The sequence below is a fragment of the Tetrao urogallus genome (assembly GCF_951394365.1).
Source record: "Tetrao urogallus genome assembly, chromosome: 5".
Taxonomy (NCBI): Eukaryota; Metazoa; Chordata; class Aves; order Galliformes; family Phasianidae; genus Tetrao; species Tetrao urogallus.
The window spans coordinates 30,075,059-30,100,890 of NC_136818.1; the positions used below are offsets into that span (position 1 = coordinate 30,075,059).

Consider the following 25,832-nt stretch of genomic DNA (forward strand, 5'->3'; position numbering starts at 1 on the left):
GTGGAGAAGCCATGACCCGGCCCTGGTGAAGACGGGTTCTCCGTGCTCCACTCGAGCCCTCGGCCATGAGCAGGGCCAGGACCCCTCCCAGCACCCCTTGATGCAGCCTGGAAAAATTTGGCTCAGCCATCCCCAGTGTACCGCTATTGGGGTCTGATCACATCCTGCTGCTTCCTTGGGGCACTGCTGAGCTGGGCTTTGCCCTGCTGGGACCCTTTCACCATAGCCACGATGCAGCTGTAGAGGCGTCCAGGGCTGTCCAGGCCCCAGATGAAGTCCCAGTGGTTCCAGTCGGTGATGTGCATGTAGGAGATGAGGCGGGTGATGCGTGGCAGCAGTAGGAGGACATCCCTCTGGTCAGCTACCCAATCCTCACCCCCTGACCACACTGCTGTAGGCACAGGCATCTTCTCCAACTGGTAGTAGGGAGGCTTCTCCTGGAGGGATGTGAGAATCATCTGGGAAACCCTACGGGCTCACCTAGCCCCACAGAACACAGGACAGGCTTGGTGTGAGCCTGGCTGCAGGTTTGGATGCAGATATCCTGGACACCAGCACCGCAACCCCTACCTGGTTGTACACAGCTTGGTTTTTGCTGCCGTAGTCGAAAGCTTTAAACTCTCCAGATGTCTTCACCTGGGGGGAAAGGATAACCATGCAGCAGGACGTGGCAGGACCACCATATGCGTTCCATACCTCAAAGACTCTCAAGGGCTGGCTCCCAGCAGAGCAGCCCAGTGCACACATCTCAGTGCAGTGAAAAAGAGCAAATAATGGGAAGCAGAGCAGCTCTGTCTGTATCCTAAGCCCCTTCTGCAGGCTCTGTTTTATCCCTTTCCTCCCTCACAAGTTGCTAGCATCAACACATGCTGGTCTCTCACACCTGGAGACACCAGGTTCAGGGACCAGCCAAGGGGTGAGGCCATTCAGGGGACATACCTGGGTCCAGTGTATTATGTTTTTGACAGATGTGCTATCAGGATAGTGGGCTGTGTACACATCTAGCCGGGTCTGCAGGGAAACACACTCAAGATATCATTGCTTGCAGGTGAGTAGGAACAGGCACAATGTTTGCCAGATTGTGTTTTCCAAGAGCCTCTACTGTGTTGTGCTGCCTAGAGAGTTAGATCAGGTTCACAAACATAATTTCAAATTAAAAATCAATTGTTCTTATACAACTGTGGAAGAAGAAACAAACTGTTAGCAACATTTAGCCTCAGCGTTCCCCATGCCCTACCAAACCTCACTTCCTCCAGGGCTAGTAGATGACAACTGGTAGGTCAGCAGTTTTAAGCTTTCCACCACCAAGAGCAGCCCTCCTCCCTGAAACCAGAAGTCTCCAATCCCCAGGAAAGGACACCAACTGTCCCTATGAGGGAAACTCCCAGCAAGGTGCTCTCCCAGAGCCCATGTTCAGCAAGTCCTCAAGGACACCCCGCCCAGCCCAGTGACCATGCACAAATCCTTGGTGGCCACTCGTGGGCCTCCAGGCCTTGCTGAGTGCCTTGCTCTGAGTCTGCTGGACTGATGGACAGACGCACCATGTTGAAGTTCTTCTCGTTGAAGCCACCCAGCAGGAAAAATAGGTCGGCACAGGGCTTATGCAGGAGCAGGTGCCTGCACAGGTTAGGAAGAAATCTCCACAGCTTCCTTATCCTCAGTGAGGCATCTGTCTTGCCAAATAGGATCTGGGGAAACAAATGGTGAAGGTAGCTTCTTACATTTCCCTTCCCTAGGCTATTGCATCTGTGGAAATGAGCTGCTTTCTGCTGCTTCAGATGGCCTGGAAACAACGTCCGTTTTCTAGCATTCAGAGGATTAGAGTAGGGGTGAATCTCATACCTGAAGCATTTCGGGTTTTCCGTTAAGAAGGAATGACATTTTCAAGACAGGACTTCTGGCGTGCTTCATCGTTACTACAGGAGCCAGGGCAAAAAAAGTTTTGATTTTCTGAGCCAGTTCTGGCATGGATGAAAATGCTATGAATGCTGAGAAAACAGAAAAACAATCTGAGACTTGTTGGATTTTGTTCAGGTGCTTAGCCCAAGGGTTTGCATGAACCTACTGCCTATGTCTGTTAATCTGACATTAGTCTGAATTAGGAATCTGGAATTTGTGCCTCTGAACTTTCTGTTCAGTGTTAGTGCTAGCCAGAAAGAGACAACATTTTTATTCCTGTGGTTGACAAAACACTTTAATGACTAACACTAATGGGGCATTCTGCCTTTCACAAGGAGAAAAGAACAGTTGTATCACCTCCCAGTGGCTACTTTCATTGTCCCTTAGGTCACCTCGTACCCATGATGGCCTAGCTGGTGGAAAAAAGCACTGTGATTGGGGTGCACAAGCCTTGAACTCCATGCAAAATGCACTTGTGTTTGGTGTAGAACCCAGCTTTCCAGGCTGGAATTTGCTTTTCAGGGCCTGACTGTGGTCACCTAGCACTTTCCTACTGCTGTAGGAACATGCTGGTCCTCCCATTTCTCCTTTAGGGAGAGCACTGCTGTTGTGTTGCAAGGGACCTTTGAGATGTCTTAACATGCCTGTTTGGTCGTTCACACATGTAGGACCTCCCTGCACTTTCTGCTTACAGATGGCAAAGTGAATGTTTTCGAGGTGGTCCAGGCAACATCTTCCCTGTTTTAGAGAGAAAGGTGATGCCCAACCCCTTCTAACACACCGATAGTGGCACCCTGAGAGTAGCCCACATAGTACAGCTGCTTCTGGCCAGTTTTCTGCAGGACAAAGTTGATCATTGCTGGCAGGTCATATATGGCCATTTCGTGGAAGCTGCAACACAGGAACAGAGCATGAGTTACAAGGGTATGTACAGAAGAGCTTGACATCTGCAGATAGTTTCCCAACAGAAAGTTTCCATGACCAAGGAGAGCCATAAGGTAGGTGATGATACACACAGTCCAAAGGCATCTCTCCTGCCATGGCCTCATCCTCCATTGAGAAGACTTAGTCCTTCCATAACCATTGCTAGGAATTTGCAGAGCCTGGTCATCAATACAATACAGTATTTCAGTTGCAATGCATAACTGCAGATCAAGATCTGGTTCTGCAGATCAGGATGCCAGAGACAGGGAGTCCTGTTCCACGTGCCTTTTAGCGTGATGTAGTGTAAGTGCAGATGCACTTCCTTAGCTATTCTACTGCAAGCATATTTATAAGTCTGAAGACAAGTGCTGGGCAGGCAGTAGCAGCTTAAAATGTCTTACTTACTTCAGACTGTTTCTGAGCAGAAGGAAAACTCACTTCCCAGACTATTTCAGAGGAATCATAGAACCATTGAAATCGTTAAGGTTGGAAAATACCTCTAAGATCATCTTGGCCCCTTCACTAACCCACCCTCATTGTCGTTGGGGATTACATCTAGAAGAGGGGGAGAGATTGCCACTTGCAGGCACCTTGCTGGGAGGACTGGTCTGGGACATCCACAGGCAGTCCTAGATTCTGCAGGGTGGAGACACACGGCATCTGCAGTGAGATACTGGCACCATGTCACTAGGCAGGTCTGCACAGGTGCTTCCAGCCTCCCTGCCTTCAGGCTCTTCTGGCAGGTCTGGGGGTGGCCATTCACGGGACTAGATGCTCTGACTTGCCTGTGTGGAGGCATCAGCCTCCGCCTAGAGGTGGGTGACACACAGGAGAGTTTGCCAGCTTTTGTAATCCACCCCAGCCTACCTGAAATCCCAGAATTCAGTCTGGTCGGGGGAAAGATGCTGGTGTCCTTGGGAACAGTGTGTTCCCCGACTGTTTCCCAGCCACACATCATAGCCAGAGTCTGCTAGTATGAAGCCAAGGCTGTTGTTAGCCAGATTTTCAACCCAGTTGCTGCTATCACCAAGTAGCCCATGCTGAAGAAACACAACAGGTCTGGGGCCTAGATGTGAAATAAACATCATGTTTTATTGAACCAGAATTCCTCTGCTATTACCAAATTCAGACTACTGTGGCCTCCTTTTAGCACTGTCAGAGCACATGCAATATTCTTTTGTATTGCCTGGAGGGAGGGTATCAAAACAGGGACATTAAGAAATCTTGGCTGTAGTTGAGTTGCGATTGTCACAGGCTGAAGAGCTGCTGACGTCTCTACCAAACCTTTCAGGCCCCATGTGCTCATCTCTATGAGCTCAGCACTGCAGACATGGACTGACTGTGACAACCACACACTCTCAGACCTCTAGGTTTGTCACTGAGGTAGTACAGACCTCAAAGACACAAATTTTCAGGGGAAAAATTAAATGAGGAGCTTTCTTAAGATATGTCTGCATCCTTTGAGCCTTTAAACTGAGTTGCTGCTTGATAACAAAAGAGGTTCCTGTGCTGTGTGCATGCTTTCCTGTGCTGGTTGCTAAAGACTTGACTACAAATTGGAGAAGGGCCATGGATTTGGTATTTTTTGCATTAGTGATAAATACTGTCCCAGTAAGGTTCATCCCTTCACCTGGATCTTAGGTAACTGCTCGTTAGAATCATAGAACCAATGAATCACACAATATCCTTGAGCTGGAAGGGACCCAACTTGTGGCTCCATAGAGGGCCACCCAAAAATCAAGCAGTGTCTGAGATGTTACACCTGTTTGCTGGCTTCCTTGCCAAATAGAGCCATACCTATGTTCCTAGGATATTCTCTCCCATGAGGAATTCTGTTCAGTTTGACATAGTAACCATCGCGAGTCAGGATTTCATACTCCTCGCTGGGATACATTCTGTGGCAGATCACTTGGCTCTGGGAAAAGAAAAGACAAGGTACAAGCATGGCATAGCTGGGACAATTGGTTGACACAGAGCACATCCCTCATCATCTGGGATGCCCCTGCTGAGCCAGGAGAACAGTATGAGAGACGTCTCCAGACTGAGTCACCATCCTCACTGTCTTCACTCTCTCTAGCCAAAAGGACTCAGAAACCTGTTGTTGGGAAAAAATCTTTTACCTGAGGTGTGCTTTCAGAAACTCACCCCACTTAAATGCTTCTACTGCAGGAAAACATCAAGCAGTGAGGCTACATGTGATGAGATGTTCTGTGTGCTGGTGCTGTGGGCCTGTCTGAAGAGGAGGAGATGTGGCCTGGGGCTGGGATACAGCAGGCCTGAGCATAGCGTGTGCATGTGGATTCCTCTGGAAGTGAGGGCTGAAAACAGAAGAGTTGTCTGACTCTGGCACTAGCAGCAAAACATGCTGTGCTGAGCTTCGAGCCAGCTGGCAGGGCAGAAGAGCTCACAGGCCTACCCAGCCTGCAGGGATGGCTGAAAAGGCCTCCTGTGGTTTGTCACAGGGCTCACAGGGCTTCAGCATTATCTACACTGAAAATTCAACAGACTGGGATGTTTCAGTCTGGTGAAATCAGTGCGCCTGCTCCTGGGTTGCCATGCCGCTTTTTCACGTGGTTGCTGGAGGCGTTTAATTTCAGCAATTTCATGGCTCAGCTCTTGGATCCATCTCAGTCTGCTGCCTGCGGAGCTGTGCTGCTGGGTCTGCTAGGACCAGGGTCTGTGTGGAGACCTGTGTGAAACCCTCAGCGTGGTGTGCTCATGGGTCTGTGCCCAGTGAAGTACTGCTGGCACTGAGTTTTGGGCTCAATACTGGGGTTTTAAATCATGGTGGGGCTCCTGCCTTGTCAAGGGGCACAAGCGAATGCCACATATTTGAGCAAGGAGAGAGGAACCTGCAGAACTTTCTACCTCCAAGGAAGAAGTCTGATTCAATCCAAACTGAGGCTGCTGCTGTCTCTAACTAACCTGCTTCTACTAATTGCACTTAATTTGCAGGGAGGATGAGGACTCATTTAGGGTTTGTTAATGATGGCATGGAGACGGCGTAATGCCGTGTGTCACCACAAAAACAGTACACATGGCTACTGCAGCCCTGTCCACACACCCTGCATTCCTCCGTGGCCCCCTCTCACCCAGTTAAATATCTACAAACGTTCAGATAGAGAGGAGATCCAATATTTTCCTGACTTACAACATTCATGAATATCTCTGGATTTACACTCTTTGGATTCGTCATGACATCATCTGAGTTTGCAGCTGCTTGTGTCAAAAACAGGACTGTAACCAACAACCGCATCTTGTGCCTGTGTAAAATACCATTGCCATTTGTTAATAACATTATTATGAATGTCTGGTCCTACTTGGCTCTGCTGGCTGAGCTCCTTTAGTGTCTGAGAACCACAAATGACAGGCTGCGGTGGGAAAGCAGAGGGTATTCCCAGCTCCAGCTCCCACCAGAGTCCATACAGGATTCTCTGTGCTCCTCCACGCGGACTGGGTCAAGCAGCAGCAAGACTCATCTTTGAAATTTTAATGGTAAAAAGATTATATAACTGAAGAACTAACATGATGGAAATTGCTGTCAGGACAGATGCCACATAAAGGGAATTCATTTTAAGTAAGAGCTTGCACTATGAAGAGGTGTCTGTACTTCCGCTGTTTCCTTATCATTTATCTTTTGCACCCAGAATCCACTATTGACCCAAAGTCTCATGAACCAAAGCTTCTAGAGATTTCTAGGAAGAATATTTATTAAATAAGCACAGTTTGAAATAAGCAGAAATATGCTGACTACCTGAGAGACTCCTGCGCTGAGCAAAGATGTATTTATAATACGCAGTTAATATTACATAAGATTTCTAATGCTTTGCCAAGCTCTTAGAATTTAGAGCTTAACTTCTACCTAATAGTGCGAGCCACAGATCTTCTCACCATCCATCTGGGAACATTCTTTCATTCTTCTCCCAGTGGGTCTCACACTTTAAGACATACCTGCCCTCTTAAATATTCCGGATGTTCATAGTTGCTGCCTCTATGGTAATGACAAGAAGCAAGCAACTGAGAAGAAAGCTTTTTCACCCTGAGAATAGCTCCTACATGAATCTGAATTACAGAGGAAAATACATTACCAGGCAGCGCCCACTGTTGTATGATCAGGCTGCGGTGGGAGTGATGGTGTCTCTACCATACCAGCAATAAAAAGAGTCTGCTGTGTCAGAGTCCTTTTACATCAGCACTGTGCTGGGCTACATCATGTGTCCTCCAATTAAGGGATGCACTGGTCATATATTTGGTAACTTCCTCTACTTGGTCTTATGATCATACCTTTCAAGCTTGCAATGAATTACATCTTCAAAAGCAGCCGGGCTTATGCGGCAAGGAATTTCAGCTATGGAGTTTCATCTTCAGCTCATGATATTTGCTGAAGAAAAAAAAAAGCCAAAATGTTTCATTTGGAAAGGATAATTTCCTATCTCCTAGGCACTCTTGAGAATGCTAGAAGAGCTCCTGAGGCAAGCAGAGGACTCAAGACAACTGGAGCACATGGCAGTTATGTTGAGCTGTTTAGCAGCTTTGCAAGACCACAGCAGCATGCTGACCTCTTGATAGACAGTCCAGGGTCTGGGCAGGCTTTGCTGGCTGCCTGGGTAGGAAACACAGGGTGGCAAGTTCCGGATGGCCTCCACAAAACTCCTTAGGCCCGAGGGATATTGTATTTGCAACAGGCAACTCGCAAAACCTCTGCAGCATTTTCTGGAAAAGCACCAACCTCAGCATCTTGTATATGGACTGCAAAACAGAGGAGAGTTTATGCAATGCCGGTTTGACTGAAGTGCTATGCATTGCACAGAACAGTGGTGCTCTTTCTCCACCTTTAGCCCGTGATGTTGTAACCTATGCCTTTCTGTATCTGCTTGGTAGCTGTCTGAAAGACCTGCTGGCTAGCATGTGCTCTGCTTGTGTACATTTTCTGGACAAGGATTAAGTTGGCTTCTGATCTTGCCTTCTGCCTCCATTAGATAGTAGCTATCCGGGGGAGTTACCAGATACTAATAGTAAATATTGCTAGAGATACAATATGAAATTTTGCACTGGTACTTATTGTATCTGTGGTAGGAAGAAGAGAAGTTGCCAACCAGGAGCAGCCTTTTACTGAGAATGGAGACCTTAGTAGTTTCTGAGATTGGCAGATCAGAGCTGGGCGTTTTGACATATAGATGCAAGTGCAGAAAAGAACAGCACTGTTGTGATTCTGTTGTGCGTGTCCATTTGGCAGAACTGTGAGTCATCAGTGGTGTTAACCTACTATGTCAGGGCTTCCTGATGCATGGTAGGGTGTATAACCAAATATTAAGTAGGCTATCATGGACATCTTAAAATTAAACTGTATAATCATGCTCATGGGATGTTCATACAGTACTGTTGTAGGAACTAATGAAAGAAAAGGCAAGACTGCTTAGAAACAGAATGACATTTTATTTGATTTCCTAAGCAAGTAAAGAATCAATCACTATATTCATATCACATATTCATTCTCATCAGGGCCAAGATATATGTGCACAAGTGCTCTGGCCAAGGTCACCTGCATCTGACATGGAAGGCAAGGTTTGCCAGCTGTTGGGTCCTCAGTGTGCCTTCTGGGTTCCTCTTAAGTCCCAAGGTCAGCTTGTTCTCGGACAGACATCTGAAATCATTTAGGAGTTGAAAGATACTGTAGTGTGGTAATTTGCCTCTGAATCTTATTTACTTCTTATCTTTATATTAGACAACATTGCTGATGAGCATCTTTCATTTTCTTGTTTGGGATTGTAACTTGTCCTCCTCGTGGGATAAAAGGAACAGCCCATGAGATGTGCTGCATCCCCTCTGCTGCTGTTCTGTTGTCAGGCGTATGTCTTCTACCAACAAGTCATCTTTTCTGTGGCACATGAGAGCACAAGCAACATGTTTCTCAGCTCTCACCAGCTTGATTGTTGTTAATCACATCCTTGGAAATCAGTGCATGCCATTCCTCTAACTCTTGCTCTCGTGCTTCTGATGTTTTCACACACATGCAAGCTGCCAGGTGGTATGCTCAGTGTGTTTGTCGTACCTTCTCAGTGTTGACGCTTGCCAAGCACAAGGGTAAGCAAACACAAGTAGGGAGATACTTGACTAGCTGACATCTGGTCCTGGCATCCTGAGCTCAGAAAAACAACATAATTCTGCTTTTTTAGCAATAAGGGAACATCAACTGTTGTGTAATCCTGGCCAGATAAACATAATTTCCTGTCAGTATCCTTGAAGAACCTTGGTCAAGCAAAAAAAAACTGGTGAGGAAAATTGCATTTATCTGGTGCTACCTCTCATTTAAAGTCCCTCCATGTGACTGCGTTGTCTCCATTATCTCTGATTACACAGTTTATAGGGGTATTACCCATGCTAGAGTTGCATAGTCAGGCTAGATGTAATAGCGAATTATTTTCACAACACCTTGCCAGAATTATTCATGCAATCATTTCACTGTCGTGAAAATGAATCAACAAATGCACACATGTTTTGTAAAGCTTATTGCAAAATAATTGTGATATGGTTATCCAGGATTTCTCTCAGTTATTTTCTTCCCCTCATTCTGTGTTCTGGTGACCCCAGAAGAACCCTGAACATCTTATGCTTCTCTGGTCATTCCTAATTGTACAGTTGGCTTTAAAGCAAATTTAAAGCTAAAGTAGATTGGTCTGTTCATGAGCAGACCTGAGCACTTCAGAAAACTTAATAATTAGTAATATTACTAAAATATTATTTTTTCAAATTTGTTCTTGGACCTTTTTTGTTGATGGAAAAAGACTAACTTAGGATCAAGGCAATTCAGGAAGCAGTAATGTCCCACAGTTACAGTCTGGGACACATTGCAGCAGTCAGGAGCGGAGACCTGCTCAGGCTGGTGAAGAGCATTGGAGGTGGTTATATCTGACTGTGATTTTGGCTAACCATAACTTGTCATGGGCACATACAGTTCCCATCTGCTTAAAGTACCAACACACAAAACCACAAGTCTCGGGGACCAACTGCCCAGTCCGTCTTCAAGCACTTATCTAACAGTCTTGGAAATAACATAGGAAATAACACAGAAATTGCTCGTGGTTCCTACATTAAGAAAGATACGTGTCCCCAAGAGAATGAATTAAACCTTCTCAGAAGATTCACATTAAGCCTGAATCTTCTCAGAAATGCCAGTGACTGCAGATCACACAGAATCACAGAATCACCCGGGTTGGAAGGGACCTCAAGGATCATGTAGTTCCAACCCCCCTGCCTAGCAGGGCCACCAAACATACACATTTAGATCAGGTGATCTAAACCTTAGATCAGATGATGTTTTTCAGGCTTGCTGTTAAGGATCAAAACAACATGAAAAGGCAGTGCACCATTTGACATGACTTGATGAAACCCTGACTGGATTGACTGGATGACTGGATTAATCCCAGTAAAATTTAGTTTATAAATAACACCACAGAGCAGTCAGTTGCTTAAATTAGATATCAAAACAATCCTAGGATTACTTACAAAAGTGCATCTCCATTTCAAGCCTGTGCCTCTGTAATCCTTAAGCTGGAATGGCTTCATGAAACACCTTCTGTGTGGACACAGCTGAGCACATGAGCCTGCTGCTTTTTTCACATTGATTGTGATGATGATAGAAAATTGCAGGCCATAAAATATGGTGCAATTACTGTATTTTGAGTGGGATGTAACACAGTTTTAAGCCTGTCCTGCCTCTCATGCCAAACATGAACAGATCAAAAATTGTTCTGTCTGAAAACATCTGGAAGAAGGTTAAGTCAGTGGCTACATAACCAATATCTTTCACATGTGCAGGTATATGGCTGAGGTTTGGTCACACATGGAGGATAAACAATCTCAAGACATTCACATGGGGAGCAAGGTGCCTGAATGTCATTGTTCTTGTGAGAGAAAACTCCAGCCCCAAAACAATAGGCTTGAGATGAGCAAGGACTCAGTCCCTGCAAGACCAGCACAGCTCTTCAGAGAACCCTTCTATTGACTGAGGCAATTTGAGATGACAGAACATCATAATATTCATGTTGCAAGCACCTTGCTTATTTGCTGTTTTCTTTTCTTTCAAAATGCACCGGCTTAGCAATTGCTGAACCTTTAACAAACAAGTACCAATTCCATCTGGAACTTTCAGACCCTGGTTTGGAAAGAATTTCACCAGAACACTCCACCATGGGAATGGACTGAAACAGTGCAATATGAACTTTGCTTTGGATGAATACAGAATTGAAAGAAACATTGAAGAATGAACAGAATGAAAAAGAGCCGAAACACTGCAATTCTTAGGAACTTTCAGACTTAAAAATTTAGTAATTTTAAATTAAAATATATAAGTTGCTATTCAAAAGTCTGGGTGTTTATGTGCAAGGACAGGAAACTCTTCATGTGTTTGCATGCTCATTCATTGCATGAACACAATGCATTACTGGAGGAATGCTGCTTTAAGGCAGAGCCCTGCACTAAATAACTAATTACACAGAAAGGGGTGTCACTACAAAAATAAAAAGTGAGGTAGCTAATCACTTTAGCTCCCTCCAGTACCTAAAGGGGCCTACAGGAAACCTTGAGAGGGGATCTATCAGGGAGTGTAATGATGGGATAAGGGGTAACAGCTTTGAACTAGGAATGTGGAGATTTAGGTTGGATATGAGGAAGAAAAACTTTACTCAGAGGATGGTGAGGCTCTGGAACAGGCTGCCCAGAAAAGTTGTGGATGCTCCATCCCTGGAGGGTCTCAAGGCCAGCCTAGATGTGGTCCTGGGCAACCTGGTCAGGTGGGAGATGTCCCTGCCCGTGGCAGGATTTGTAGCTAGGTATTCAGTAGTGTCCTTCAAGCCAAACCATTAAATGGTTCTATTAATCTATAGATCATATGTAACCTATAGCTTGATTCCTACACCCCAAGAACACCTTGGCCAGTCCTGTTTGTTCTGCGGTCAGTTCTAGCTCTAAGGATAGAAAGTGAAGATCTTCACACTTTTGATGATTTCCTTATACTCTAACAGACTCTGCTGCAGCTTGCCAAAAGCAGTGTGCATCAGCAGCCCCATTCCACCCCTTCTAGATACTTGGGTGAAGGCATGCTGCTTGGACCCACAGTTTGTCTTTGGAGAGTGGCCATGTCATGCTCCTTACCCTTTCTAAACCTCCAGACTGCCTCCTGCAACCTGCCTCGTCCCTCACCCTCATACAGCTATGCTGAAATCTCCATGTTGCTCCAGAGGTTTAAGGGAGTACAATCACACAGAGCCCAGAGGACCCTATCTTACTTTATTACTAATTTTCATACGTGTATTTGGAAAAAGGGCCTTATCCTTTGCCCTGCTTGCTCCTAGACATATTTTAAGAGTAAATTACGCAAACTGGCAAATTCACAGTTCCTCCCCTAACCAGTATCTTACTACAAAATGTAATCCAGAAGCTGAAAACAGAGTTAGACTCATTATAGGCTTCCACCAGACTCTTCTCTCTTACACACAAGGAAGACAAAAGCATTTCCTGAAACTCAGCAAAACTGAATTTTCCACCTGAGTTTGTACGTTGGGAATAGTACTTAAAAGGATGCAAAGTGGTCTTTCTTGGTAAATCTTGAAAACCCTGTTACACATGATCAAGTTTAGGCTTATCTACATCAGCATCTACCAGCTCTTGTAATCATCACCGGCCAGATAGCTTCTAGGTACAGTGATCCCAACTGGTGAAACATCAGCATCCAGTACAGAGCAGAGCTACTGTGCTGCTGTTTGTAGCTGGGAACACCCAGAGCCCACAGCACTGGTCAAGAGCTCCACGGAAATTGCTTCTGTCTTGAAATCCATGAGCATGAAAGGCTCGGAGCCCAAGGTCCACGCCCATCTCCTTCAAGGACCTCCACCTACTTAATTAACTTAAATCCTACACAATTCTATGATCATTGGATTGGCCAATTTTCCTCACTTGCCAGACTGATATAAACCCACAAGTGCAGCACCGCAATGAGCCCTTCCCCCTTTCCCTACCCCCCTCGCCCCCCTTTTTTTTTCACATAAAGAAGGTAAAGGAGAAAATGCCCAAAGATAAAGGAGAAATCAGAATTACTGCGACTATCCCACCTCTAGGCGTTCTTCTTCATCAGTTCAAGAATTTCTTTGTATATTTGTTCATATACTTGCATACCCCAAAGGAAATCAAAGTGGACAAATTCAGGAATGTACTTTTTGTACGCCACGTTGGTTATGCGAGGCAGTGTTATATTTACATCTTCAGGGGCAGAAATCCAGTCCTTGCCACCAAACCATGCAGCAAGTGGTGCTTTCATATTTTCTAGCTCATAGAAGGGCGGCGTGCTCTGGAAAATGAATAACATTGCCTAAGGTCTGGGAAGTCACAGGCAGATTGAAAATTCAAAGTACTCTTGATTGCTGCTTAGGATTTCCTTTCTCTCTCAATAAATGCATGTCAGTGGAGGTCCAAACTGTGCCTTGAACTGTCATACTTCTTACCAGAGTTTTGAGAAATCATCAGTGAATGGCACTGTTCAACCCCCTAGTGTAAGAAAGGTACAATCCCATATAATCATACAAGGTAAAGCCCATAAAATTAGGTCTCAGTCACAGCAATAATTACATTTGAATTTTTGTTTTGTTTTGTTTTGTTTTCTTAAACTGACAAATGAGAATAGATTTCTCTTACCTGGTTGTAGTGAAGCATGTTGTCACTTCCATAATCATAATATTTGAATTCCCCTGTTTGATAGAGCTAGAAGAGGAAGAGAGCTATGTTAATTTTCCATACATTACACGGGACCACAAGAGAAACAAAAGCGGGTGAGGAAGGATAACTGGTAGCTTCAAACATCAGTGAGAGGCTATTTGTGATTGCTTATTCTGTTAAGAGCATGAAAGAACAGAAGTAGAACAACACTTGTGAAACTGACATAAATCAAATTTCCATCTTGCCTCAGGGTGGACAGCACGACTTGGGGAGGAGGCTTGTCTTTTGGGACACAGAAGCCACAGAAATGCACAGTTCACCTAGCTTACATCCATTACCTAGGGAAAGTAATGAAGCATTTTATCTGAGTATCGAGAAGAGATTCTTGGCAGCTTAGAGAGAAGAATGTGAGCCCTGGTTGCTCTCATTCAACAGGAAGGAATATTACCTGGCGCCAATGTAACATGTTTTTTAGGGATGTTGAATCAGGGTAGTGAGACAGGTAGACATCTATGCGGCTCTGCAAGAAACCGTTGGAGACATTTATTCTCTGTGTAGAGGGAAATCTCATGAGGAATACATCTGACCCAGCTCTGTAGCCACACAACAAGTCTATTACACAGGCTAGCTGGGGCTCTTATTTGCACAAAGTGCTTTGTCTTATCTCTGTGAAGGCACAACTCATCCCTGTGCCGTGCAAACCCACACTGCAGGCAGCAGAATGAAGTGTGCTACAGAGCTTCCTTCAGTGAGCCTAGCAACTTTCATGGGATGTCAGGTCACATTGCAAGTCTACGTGGTTTCAAATCAAAGTAAAAATCTGACTCTTGTAATCCAGATCCTGTTGCAAAGACGGTGTGCAACACATCACAGATTTCTCCTTGTTATTTCTCAAGCACTCCCTGCTTGGGAAATTGAGGAATAACATCAACACTTGCCTTGAGAAATAATAGACCAGCTCCCACCCAACTCTGTTCTGGGGATCTGTGGTGCGAGTGGCCAGCACCACAGTCTGCTCCATATCTAAAAGCTGATGAGAACAGGACAATGTTCTTTTCATGACTGCACATCCACACTAAGCTCTAACAACAGAAAACTGGATCACTTCAGAAGTAATCTGGAGGATACGTACCACGTTTAAGCTGTTGGTAAACCCACCAGGCAAGTACAGGACCAAGGAGCAGAAGCTTTTAAAGAGTGTGTAGCTGCACAAACGTGATGTCACTTGCCTCAGGATCTCATCCTTATCAAAGACCACCGTGCGTCCTAAGATGAGCTGTGAAGTTCAAAGGCATTGGTTGTTGTGGTTTACAATACTTCGGCAGCACTTGGAGGAAAGTTTGCAGAGCCAGGACAGCACTCATGATGGAGATGATGGAAACCAGCACCCTTGCATTGTGCAGCTGACCCTGGTCAGGAAACCTAAGAACGAGGTTTTGTCTATGGAACTAGAGGAGTGCCAAGGGAGGACCCACCTTAATCAGACCCTCGGGAAGATCAAACACTCTGACCAAGGGTGACTTCATATTTGAACTTGTGGTGATAGGAGCCAGGGCAAAAAACATCTTAATTTTGCGATCCAGCTCAGGAATGGAAGAAAATGCAATGAAACCTGTAGGAGTGAGAAAAAATTAGACCCTGCCCTGCTACTTATGCATGAGTTTTGACTTAAGAATTAGACCCTGCCCTGCTATTTATGCATGATTTTTGACTTGAGATGCCTGTGTCCATTGTAAGAATCCCTGGAGCATGCTGATATCCTGGAACATGCAGATATGAGGGCATGTTGATATCCCAACTGGGACCCTTCACTGCTGGTACATTTCAGCTCCCAGCTTGACTGTTGAGTCCATCTGCATCTCCCACAGCCCCTTCTTGAGGCTCTGACAGTGGTGGGATACATCAAAAGTCATTGTCACAACCAGTTTTGGACCACCAATGCTCAAAATTTTTCCATTAATGCAAATTTTTACCCACTCACATCCAACTTAAATCCAGTGCCCTTGTAAGTACCTGTGGTCGTGCCTTGAGAGTAAGCCACGTAGTATAACTGCTCCTGTCCTGTTTTCTGCAGAATATAGTTGATTGTTGCTGGAAGATCATACATGGCCATCTCATGAAAGCTGCAGTGGAGACATAAGCAAATTACTGTTGCTGATCTTGAACACTGAGGGTGACAGGCATGTGATAACTTTTGCAAAGTGGCATTCCCACCGGCATGTTTGCTGAATCTGTGCTACTACTGCTGAGTGGCAATGTTAATTTGCTATTTGTTCCCATTAAACAGTAGTACATTTACTCTGGAAAGTATCATCTGCTCTTATCACTTGGAGGAGCCCCAGAAGCTCTTCAGACATTTTGGAGCAGTCATTTGTTTGCAGGAAAAGGCTAAAAGAGCTGTGGGTACAATTGACAGGCTGCGTTAGGGAAAGGCTATTTGGAGATCCGGCTAGGGCTGGGGCAGACACAGGCACTCCGACTGGATCTTGGTGATAGAGCCACTTCTCCAGCTTAGGGAAACTGCAGGACCAGGATCAGAGCCTAACAGAAAGCACTGGATCCCGTCCACCTTTCCAAAAGCACTCCCAGGAAGATCTAGTGGCATTTCTGTAGCTTCAATTAAAATACCTGTAAGATGAATATTTCTCACTGTGAAATTCAAATTCTTTGTGCTTTCGTGACCAGCTGTTCCCCCTGCTGTTTCCTATCCAGACATCATAGCCAGCATCTGCAAGGATGAAGCCCAGGCTTCTGTTGGGCAGGTTTGTAACCCAGTTACTGCCCTCCAACACCAGGCCATGCTGCAGGAGCACTGCAGGTTTGGGAGCTGAAAGGAGAAGCAAAAGATTGTTTTCTCCAGCTGCTAACATAAGTCACCATTTACACTTCAGACAATTTTTTGGCACCACCCCAATGGAGAATTGACTACGGTGCACAGCACAGTCCCATCACAAGAGACATAGCTACTGAGAATCAGTACAAGAGAATCTTCACCCATTTCTGCTTGCCATATGGCAGATCCCAGATCCCAACTAAGAACTTTTAGACGAAGGGTCAAAAAAGCCTGAACTGCTATAGAGTAGAAGAGTGTATAGAAAAATTTAGTTTGGTAAGGACCTCTTTGCTCCAACCCCTGATGAAAAGGGGTAACTTTTTTTTGAACTTAAGACTGCAGGTCTTATAAGACCTGCATTTCTGCCCTGGGCAGCTGAGGACCTGAATGGACATCTGGCTGCTTTTTATACTTACTTGTCAAATTCATATTCCAATTCTCCCATTTTCCCAGGAGAGTGACAGCCTGCCAAGACTGGGACATTACCCTCTCCACTTTGAAACAGTGGTGCAAGTGATGCAAGTTATGGCAAGAAAACCATCAAAATGGTGAGACAGCATCAGATTGGACATTGATTTATTATGGCTAATAAATTACTCGTAATTGCTCCACCAGGAATACCTTTACCCAGTACATGGGTCCATAATCCAGCTTCCTTTGTGCCTCACATCATGGATTTGGCTGGCTTTGAAAGTTTGAGGTGAGATTTCTTTCTTAATTTTTCTTATCATTCTATTCCTCTTTGCAGTAGTTCCCACAGGACCAACAAAGTTGGCATGGTTGGCATCTGCATTTCTTACTCTCTTGAGGCCATCTCTGCAGGGATGCTTCGCTGAGGACCCAGCCAATGGTGAAGAAGCCCTGCTCCTGGCCTCCTCCAACCAAGGAATGTTTTTGGGGCCCCAGGGCCCAGCAGACCTTCTTGTGGCACTTACGGTGGCAGAACATGCTGGATCCCGGTGTTTCTGCTTCATGGGAGGCACTCGTGCTTCCTGAGTTGTCTTTGCCATGAGGAATCCTCTGTAAGGTAAGGTAATAACCATCTTCTGTCACCACTTCATGCTCTTCATAGGGGTACCCGTGGTAGTGAACAATTTCACCCTAGAGGAAGGAAATGACAACATTGGACAGGTCCTCAGGGGGTCTCCATCCCAGAGCAGAGCCACACCAAGCCATGGATGCCCTGAGGCAAAATACTGTTGTCAGCAGGGGATTGGAATAGTGACCTCCCAGTGTCCCTTCCACCCACACTGTGTAAACACCATGACTTCAGTGAAAACCTTTGGCAGCAGCAAGTTTCTCAAACTCCCTGAACAGGTCTGGTAAAGAAGGGCCCACAACCGACTTTCATTTTGCAATCAGTGCTTGTGAAGACTCAGGCAGCAACAAGAGCAAAGTTCCAAGCCTGGACCAAACCTGTTCACCTAGCTGAGAGCCGTAAAAAATCTGCTGTAAATCTCAGCGTACATATGCAGTGTAGACAAAAGCTTTCATAAACCCCTGTCTCAAACCCTGGTAAAGGTGTACATGCAGAGACCACGGGTCTTACTTAGGCCATGACAGTAAGTAACTTGCATGCCTGAGATTTGGGCTTTTTAGGAGAACGGATGACAGCAAGAAGAGAGCAGAGGGAAGTCAAGACTTACAACGTCCATAGACACTTCAGGGCTTGCACTGGAACTTTCAGTAATACAGATTAAGTAAGTAATGGCGATGAACAGCCACATCATGGTTCTCTGCAAAATATCATCAACGTGGCAAACAGACAAGACATTGATTTCACTGACATAGAAGATAGGGATGGCATTTGACAAGTGCTATACTTTTGTTAGGACATTAATACAATCCCTAGACAGATAGTTTTCAAGTTGAAATTCTCCAAATTGTTCTAAAAAGTTTGCTTATCTTGAGCAACCTTGAATAATGCCAGAGTCTAAACTACATCTCATTTTAACCACATGTTCTAAGTCAGATCCTTTCATTTAGAAAAATAACTTACATGCACATTCACATCTGATTATACATCTTTACCCACTGGAGAAAATCTGGTCTTTGAGGGGACTCCTCATTTTAACTGATGTTTTGGATAGTCAGAAGAATAGATTATTTGCTAGTTGATCCAGTCAAAAGTAAATCACCCACTTCTAAATTTCAGGACAAGAGAGGCTTCGTTTATAACATAAACTTTTTGTTAGGTGATTGTTAGAGTTGAAGGTAGGATTTTAGAGACTAGGACACACTGGATTTGCTCTGGTTTCAAAATAGAATGTTGCAGGTTTTTTAAGTCTTGGAAAAAGAGCCGTGTCAAGCACCAGCCAAACGCACGGGTGGATTGGCATTGGCATGCCTATATGTTGCATCCATCCCACTTGCAAAATATCTTCTTGGCCACGGATAGCAGTTTGCACTGCTCTCATTTCTTGTATCAAAAAGCATAGCAAGGATGGACAGAAAGAATTTCTGGGATGCAACATCACAGGCATGCTATGCAAATTCAAGAGAAGAGCCTGGCGTGGGATGACCATCCAGGGAAAACATTCCTTTTGTAAAGTTAAACCCAAAGAACACTCCTCTCAGCAGCCCCTGGTGAACCCCAAAAGGATTAGCAAAGAGAAACCCCACTCACCAGCATGTTCTTGACCCCAAGACATCAAAACAGGGAGCATTACCTGTTGGGTCAGCTTCAGTAGGATGGATTCCTTCTTTCCTCAGGTCCACTCTTGCCAAGCTGTTATCCCCTCTGCTCCGTGCACCCAGGAGTGCCACGGGTCACTTCTCCCCTAATCCTTTCTTCCACTAGGGTGTAATTTACCTGAGGGCTGGAATCACTCTGGAATGAGAAACTCCTCTGACATGGGCTTGTGTGGGAATATTTTTGGGGTGTTGAAGAACAGGCAAGAATTGTAACAAATTGGTTATTCCCATCTGAAGCAGCACAGCATAATCCAGTGTTGCCTGTGACCTCAGTGGAGCCAGTAGGTTGCCCTCAGACCACTCTCCACCTGCATTGGCTTGGATCTGCTGTATGGAGAGGGAAGAGACTGGGATGAAGCTGCCCTCTGCTCCCACCTGTATGTTCACACTGGCTGAAGACACTCTTTGTAGAGACAGCGTGGGCTGCGGGTGGATTTTTGGCAGCACTGCCTTCCAAGATGCCTCCGCTCCTCACCAAGCTGCCCACACACCTGCACGTTGCAGCAAACTGGCTATCAGGGAGCAGCACACTCTGGGGCTTCATCTGACTCCATTCCCTCTCCTGTTGTTGATACTTGACAGGTCTGGCCAAGCAACTCTTGCTAAAGGGCAGGCATAAGCTCTTTGGGAAGCCTAAGTATCAAGCTCACCTCGATCCTGAGCTGTAAGTACTGCTTTTCACCACAGAGGAGCTGAGGCAGAGCCAGGAGCCCTCCCAGCCTCACCACGAATAGTGAGTCAGATCCACGTCTGATTGGTCTCTGTAGGGAAAAGAGGAAAAGCAGAAAAACAGGATCAAGAATGTGAGGGTGAGAAACCACGCCTCCTGCCAACCAGCAGCTGTCAAGATGAGATACAGCTCACCTTTCTTTTGGGGAGGGGCCATCAGAGAGACTGCTGGCCTGGCTACAGGCTCTTCTGGCCCAGCTATGGGTGCTCCTGAGGTAGCTATGGCCTCTCCTGGTCCCTCTCACCACATATGGAGCTGTATTAATTCCCATACTAGTTGAGCCTGATGGAAGGAGAGCAGAGGAGCTAAACCTTGTGCTCCCAGCATTTTCCAGCCCACGGCGCACAGTCTGGATGCACTCTTGCTGTGGGATGGGGACTTTCCAGAGATGATCCAGTACATCTGCCAAGGCTGCTGCACTACGAGGCAGAACATTTTCCCCAACCCCTCTGTCCCGTTCCCTGCCCATATCTCACTGCCAGCACTGCAGCCCCACAAATAAATCCTGATCCCCCTAAAGCACTGATAACATAGGGCTGGAAAGCCTCCAGAATGACCCCAACAAGCCAAGAATTATTGCATGGGCTCTTAGGGCATGAACGAGCCCATAAAATCAGCTACAGAGATCTCTTGAAGCATCAGCATCAGCTTGCTCAGAGGCTTATCTGCCATCTGCTGAAATAAGACTGCGTGCTGCAGCCTGTAGTGGATGGGACATCTAGGCTGCGTTTGCATATCCAGTCATCCATAGCGTTGCAGAAGGGGTTTCTATCCAGCAACTGCAGCTTCAACCTAACACACTTGCTGATATTTTTATTCTTGTCTTCTCCTTTCTCCTAAACAAACAAACAAAAAAAAAAAAAAAAACCAACAAACTTTTTTCTTTATTTTTCCTGTTGTTTGCATTTGTGACTGGATAAATGTTATATTTTTCATACCTGTCCAAAACAACAATTAAAAATAAATCCTCTACAAAATCAAGATAAAATAAATAACTCTAAACTTAAAAGCCAAGCTCATCTCATAGATTGCAAAATATATCTTGTTTTCCTCTTACAACAATCAATGCCTACCAAAAGGAAAAGAAAGAAGGGGCTTAGTTTGAAGGCATCCACAAATCAAACAGTTGGACTGCTTCATAATCACTGGAACATATCAGATCTCTGCAGGACTGGTGTGAATTGGTGCAAATGTCTTGCACATATGGGTTTTATCTGCCCATAGTGCAGGGGGACGTGGCTTCTGTCTGGCTGTGAACCAGCAAAGAGCCACTGAACTAATAGGAAAAACTCCTTTACCTCATGGACACTCAGGGCTCAGCAAAAGCTGTTTCTGGCTGTCAGCTGCCTTGCTGGTAGCCACTAGGGCATAAGGAAAGTTTGAACTGGTTTGAGTTCTGAAATCGAGTTCTCAAAGATTTTAAGATGTGTACATTCTTTGAACTTCAGTTTTCCAAAGATTTTTTTTCAAAGCTTTGAAGCTGTTGTTGCCATTTAAAAGCATGCTTTGAATGCATTTTTTTTTTTGAAAAGATATACAACCTTTGGAAAAGAAGCTAAAGCCAGCTTCTCTCTTTTGACAAAAACCAAATCACATCAAGTTGACAGCAATGTTTGCAAAGCCTTCTGCTCCTGGAGGGGCTTTCTGCAGGGCCACCAACACCAGGAGCCAGCGTAGAGGCAGGAGACTTTGGGAAGGAAGGCCACCAAGCACCCTCTCTGCTCACAGACTTGCAAGGTCCAAGAGTGCTCAAAGGCATTTTAGTTGCTCTTTCCTAAATTGCTCAGAACTACTTGCTCTTTGGCCAGCCGCTATCTGGTCACATAAACGCAGAAGTCTTGGACTGAGCATTCTGGGACAGTGATGTTCTAAGGAAAAGGAATGTTCTGGACAGCAGGGGGTGCTGTGAAAGCACTTGAGAGAGAAACTCGAAAATGGTCACCCCACATCTGTAGCCCACAACAGGGCTCAGGTGAGCTCAGCAGGTGGAGGTGGTGATGAAGGCCAGGGTACAGGGCATTCGTTCCCCAGTACCACCTGTAGTTTGGCTGTGCATCTCTCAGAAAGTGGAGGAGACACAGTACTGTGGAAGCCAGAAGTAAGTCTCTTCGTAGTTCCCTTCACATGTTCTAGTTGGTAATGAAGCTCACTGCTGCTTCTTTTAGCCTATTACTATCTAACTGTATAAAAAAATTATTTTCCCTCCTGTTTATAATTTTCCTTTAAATATTGGAAGGTTGTAATGAGGTCTCACTGGAGTCTCTCTTCTCCAAGCTGAACAAACCCAGGTCTGCCAGCCTTTATTCATGGGGTAGGTGCTCCAGCCCTCTGGCCATCTTAGTGAATTTCCTCTGGACTCTGTGCTGGGGGCCCCAGACTTGTATACAGTACTCCAGACAAGGCCTCACAGGGGTAGAAAGGGACAATCCCCTCCCTTGCTTTGCTGGCCACACTTCTGATGGCACCCAGGATACAGTTGGCTGTGTGGGCTGCAAGCACACATTGCTGGCTCATGTTAAGTTTTTCATCAGCCAGGACCCATAGGTCCTTCTCAACAGGGCTGTTTTCAATGAGTTCTTCTCCCAGTCCGTACGCATACCCAGGATTGGCTGCCCCAGGAGTAACGCTTTGCACTAGGCTTTGTTGAACCTCATTAAGTTTATATGAGCCCACCTTTCAAGTTTGCCAAATGCCCTTCTGATGGCATCTCTTCCTTCTGTCCTATCAACTTGACAGGAATTGTGCCACTCAGCTTGATATTTGAGATATGTGAGGAGCGGCTGAGGTCCCTGAGTCTGCTTGGCCCAATGCAGAGTAGGCTGAGGGGAGGCCTCGTGGTAGCCGTTGCAGGCTCAGTGTTGTGAAAAGGAGGGGGTAAGGCTTTGAGGTGTGGCTGGATTAGTATTAGATCATCAAACCATGTTGGTGGAGTAGGGGAAACAATGTTAAGGGCTCTGGAGGCTGGAGCAGAGATCCACGGGCATCACAAGAGGACCGGTCTCAACATGGTCTTGGCTGTGCCATGGATGGAGACCAGGGAGAGAGGTGGGACAGAGGCAGCTTTCTTATGCCTGAAGGTGCCCAGCACTACTAGCTATTTGATACCAACTTTGATACCAGCTCCAGGGTTCCAAGAGATCCTTCCTAATGAGCAGCATGCCAAGGACACTTGTTCCTGTAGGTGCTTTCCAGCATCTCATCCAAGTTCTGACCTGTCTTAGCTGTCCAGCCCCTTCTTGAGTGTTACTCTTGTTGGTCTTAATACAAAAGAAGGCAGCATCCTTTGGACCTGGTGCTAGAGAATCTTATTAAAATAGATGGGTTGTAATGGGCCCTCACTGGACCAGTCTTTAGTGAAAGGGATCTCCCTGCCCTACACAGGCTTCTGGAGACTTCTGAAACTTTGGAAAGAAATGTTAAGATGAGCTCTTGTGAGGCTTTATGATGAGCCAGCATGGGAATGGGGCCAAGGGCAGAAGACATGGAATTCAAGAGTGATACCATCCATGGATCAAATGTAGGTCTCAGGAGACATGGGCACCTTAGGCTGCCCTGCAGGTTTTGGGGAGCTGTGAGGAATGATCACCACTTTTGAATGACCTGAAACACTATCAGATATTGATGAGTGTGCAGAGCCCCACCAGACACACACAATATTACTCAGATTGTATGCTTGAAGGAAGAAATTCCTGCAGTCTATGGAGAGAGAAGACAAAATGTAATGTTTTATCTGCACAAACAGTCACTGACAGGTGCAGACAATCTCAGGAGAAAAGGCAAATGGGAAACCCATTCACAGGTAATGCACCTGATCCCTCTACTCTGGCCTCATAGCCCTTCTCTCTTTAGTTTCATTTCTACAGACCGTTCAGAGGAAAAACAGCATCTCTGGTCCTGTCCCCCTGGATGATGTCTGGACAGAACCCTCTGTGCACAGAGATGTCCCCACCTTGCAAAGCTCCTGACACACTCATCTGTGGTGTCCCACCAAAGCTTCTACTCAGAGGCTTGCTCATCCGTGGTCTTTTGGTCCAGTGACTTGTGGGTCGATCGTGACTTGGGGAGTACCTCCTGCTGTGTTTCTGCTGTTCAGCCATCCACAGGTTAGGTGGACCCCCTGTAGGTCTCCAGCTAGTCTCAAAGCAGGACAATTTTCTAGCCAGATTAGGCTACTCCATGCTTTGTCCTGTTCAGTTTTAAGCATCTTCAGAAATTAACATTCCAGCAATCCAGGACCTGTTCCATTGCTTAATTGCATTTACTAAGATTTTTCCCTAAAATCTAGATGTATTTCTGGGCCTTTCACCAACTGCTGATCTTATCCTGCAGGTCACTGGGCAAAAGGTGGTTCGTTATGATGACCTTTCTTGGGACAACATTTGAGAGGTATTGAGACAGGAAATACCATTCCTGTTACACTGTAGGATCATTAGAAGTCATTAGACTCTCTGCTCTCTACAGAAGCAGCTTGCCCCACATGGGAAGCTGTTGCAAAAGCTTCTTCTTCTTGATATCCAGTAACATCTCAAATATCTTATGCTCCAGCAATTGCATGCCAATGGCTTTCCCTGACACTTCTTAACCTTTTACTTGTATCTACATTCTTCTTGGGTAACTCTGGTGAAGATTTTCAGTGCAAGGTAACAATGTCTTGCATAAAAGGAGCCTTGGATGATCAATTTGATAATCAAACATTATTTAACCATATGGCACTTCTCAACACTTTTTTAACTCTCCTTTCCTGCTTTGTCAGGTCCAAGTCCAAGCCTGCTTGGACTTGCTGCTTGAAAGTTTATTTGAGGGCAGGGCTCCCTTGCATTGGTATTCCTAGCTTGGTATTTTGCCAGCAGCATGTAGTCATTCTCTATGCAGGAGAGGCTGTAAATGTGGCCATATGGACTGAGTAGGAAAGCAGAGGGCAGTGAAGTCATGGGCAGAGGTGTTCATAGGTGTCCAAGTTCCTGCAAATAATCTGTACATCTTGTGCTAAACACACTCTGCTGAATTTGCTCTATCCACCACAAGTACTGGCGATACATGCTCTAGTTTGCACAAGCCACTGTAACAGAGTTTGGAAAAAGACTACAAAACAAGCTTGCAGGTAAATAAACTCTGCAGTTCAGATTGCTCAGACTGCTGCCAGCCGTGGTCTGAGTCCTGACATTTGTGCTCCAAGAAACCACGTGTTACAAAACCAGCCCACTTCCTCCAGGACCTTGGTTGACTGTGGGGAAAAGGACCTGTAATTAAACAAAGCTCTTGCTAGTGCCACATCCTGCTATTTCACACAAGTGTTTCAATTTAGGAAAACTAATAATAAAACAATAATTTTGCCGATGAAAACCACAGTAAGCGTGGGTTCATCCAAGCCAGAGTCATTTCACTTTGACAAAGAAATATGCTAAGAAAAGGTGGTGATACAACACCAAAAAAGTGATAAGCGCTTTTTTTTTTTATCATGCTGCCCTTCAGATTACAGAAGAGGAGGCTGCAATCCACATGCAGAGGTATGGAAAAAAATGCAGTTGTCAGATGTGGATATTCTGGATGACATGCTTGTTACCCAACAATTCGTTATCTCCTTTCAAGATGCATTGCTTTGCTCTTGCCCTCTTTGAGGTTCAGGACACCCTTCCTGAATTATCCTGGAGAGGAAGAGCAGGCAGCATCATTGCAGAGAGGTCAGGTTTTGTGTCCTTGATGGACAAACCTCAGCCTCTGTGTGTGCCTTTATAAGCCACGGTAACCAGCTCACTTGATGTCATTGTCCTTCCCAACTGCACGGACGGGCGTGGAGCAGAAGGTCAGGTTGAGCTGAATTGTGTACTTTCCTTCTAGCTCATGCTGTTACTGAAAGAAATGTTTCCAATGGAGTCAAAAGGTGTTCTTTGTTGCTCCTGCTATTCATTTCTGCTTCTAGAGACACGCATCAAGAGCTTGAGCATTTTGGTCTCTGTAGTAGTTTCCTCTAGAGAGTCTGCTTTGCAGTTGTGCATCTGAGCAGTGAGGGTTTTGTGAGCATCAGCTCTGCTGCAGTGAGCT

The 25,832-nt window shown here is 45.5% G+C and overlaps 1 protein-coding gene across 1 annotated transcript; it reads right to left on the reverse strand.

The window, feature by feature from the left end:
* Positions 1-143: 143 nt before the first annotated feature.
* LOC306946770 (lipase member M-like) lies at positions 144-18,096 on the reverse strand (the record flags this gene model as incomplete). Its single annotated transcript, XM_079535872.1, has 18 exons — positions 144-437; positions 571-636; positions 940-1,011; positions 1,542-1,688; positions 1,843-1,988; positions 2,681-2,790; positions 3,691-3,889; positions 4,621-4,738; positions 5,975-6,086; positions 13,035-13,168; positions 13,513-13,578; positions 13,982-14,083; positions 14,666-14,809; positions 15,009-15,145; positions 15,547-15,656; positions 16,162-16,360; positions 17,302-17,467; positions 18,013-18,096. 18 exons carry the CDS (start codon positions 18,094-18,096, stop codon positions 144-146), a joined length of 2,406 nt encoding a protein of 801 aa, XP_079391998.1.
* Between the last annotated feature and the right edge of the window lie 7,736 nt (positions 18,097-25,832).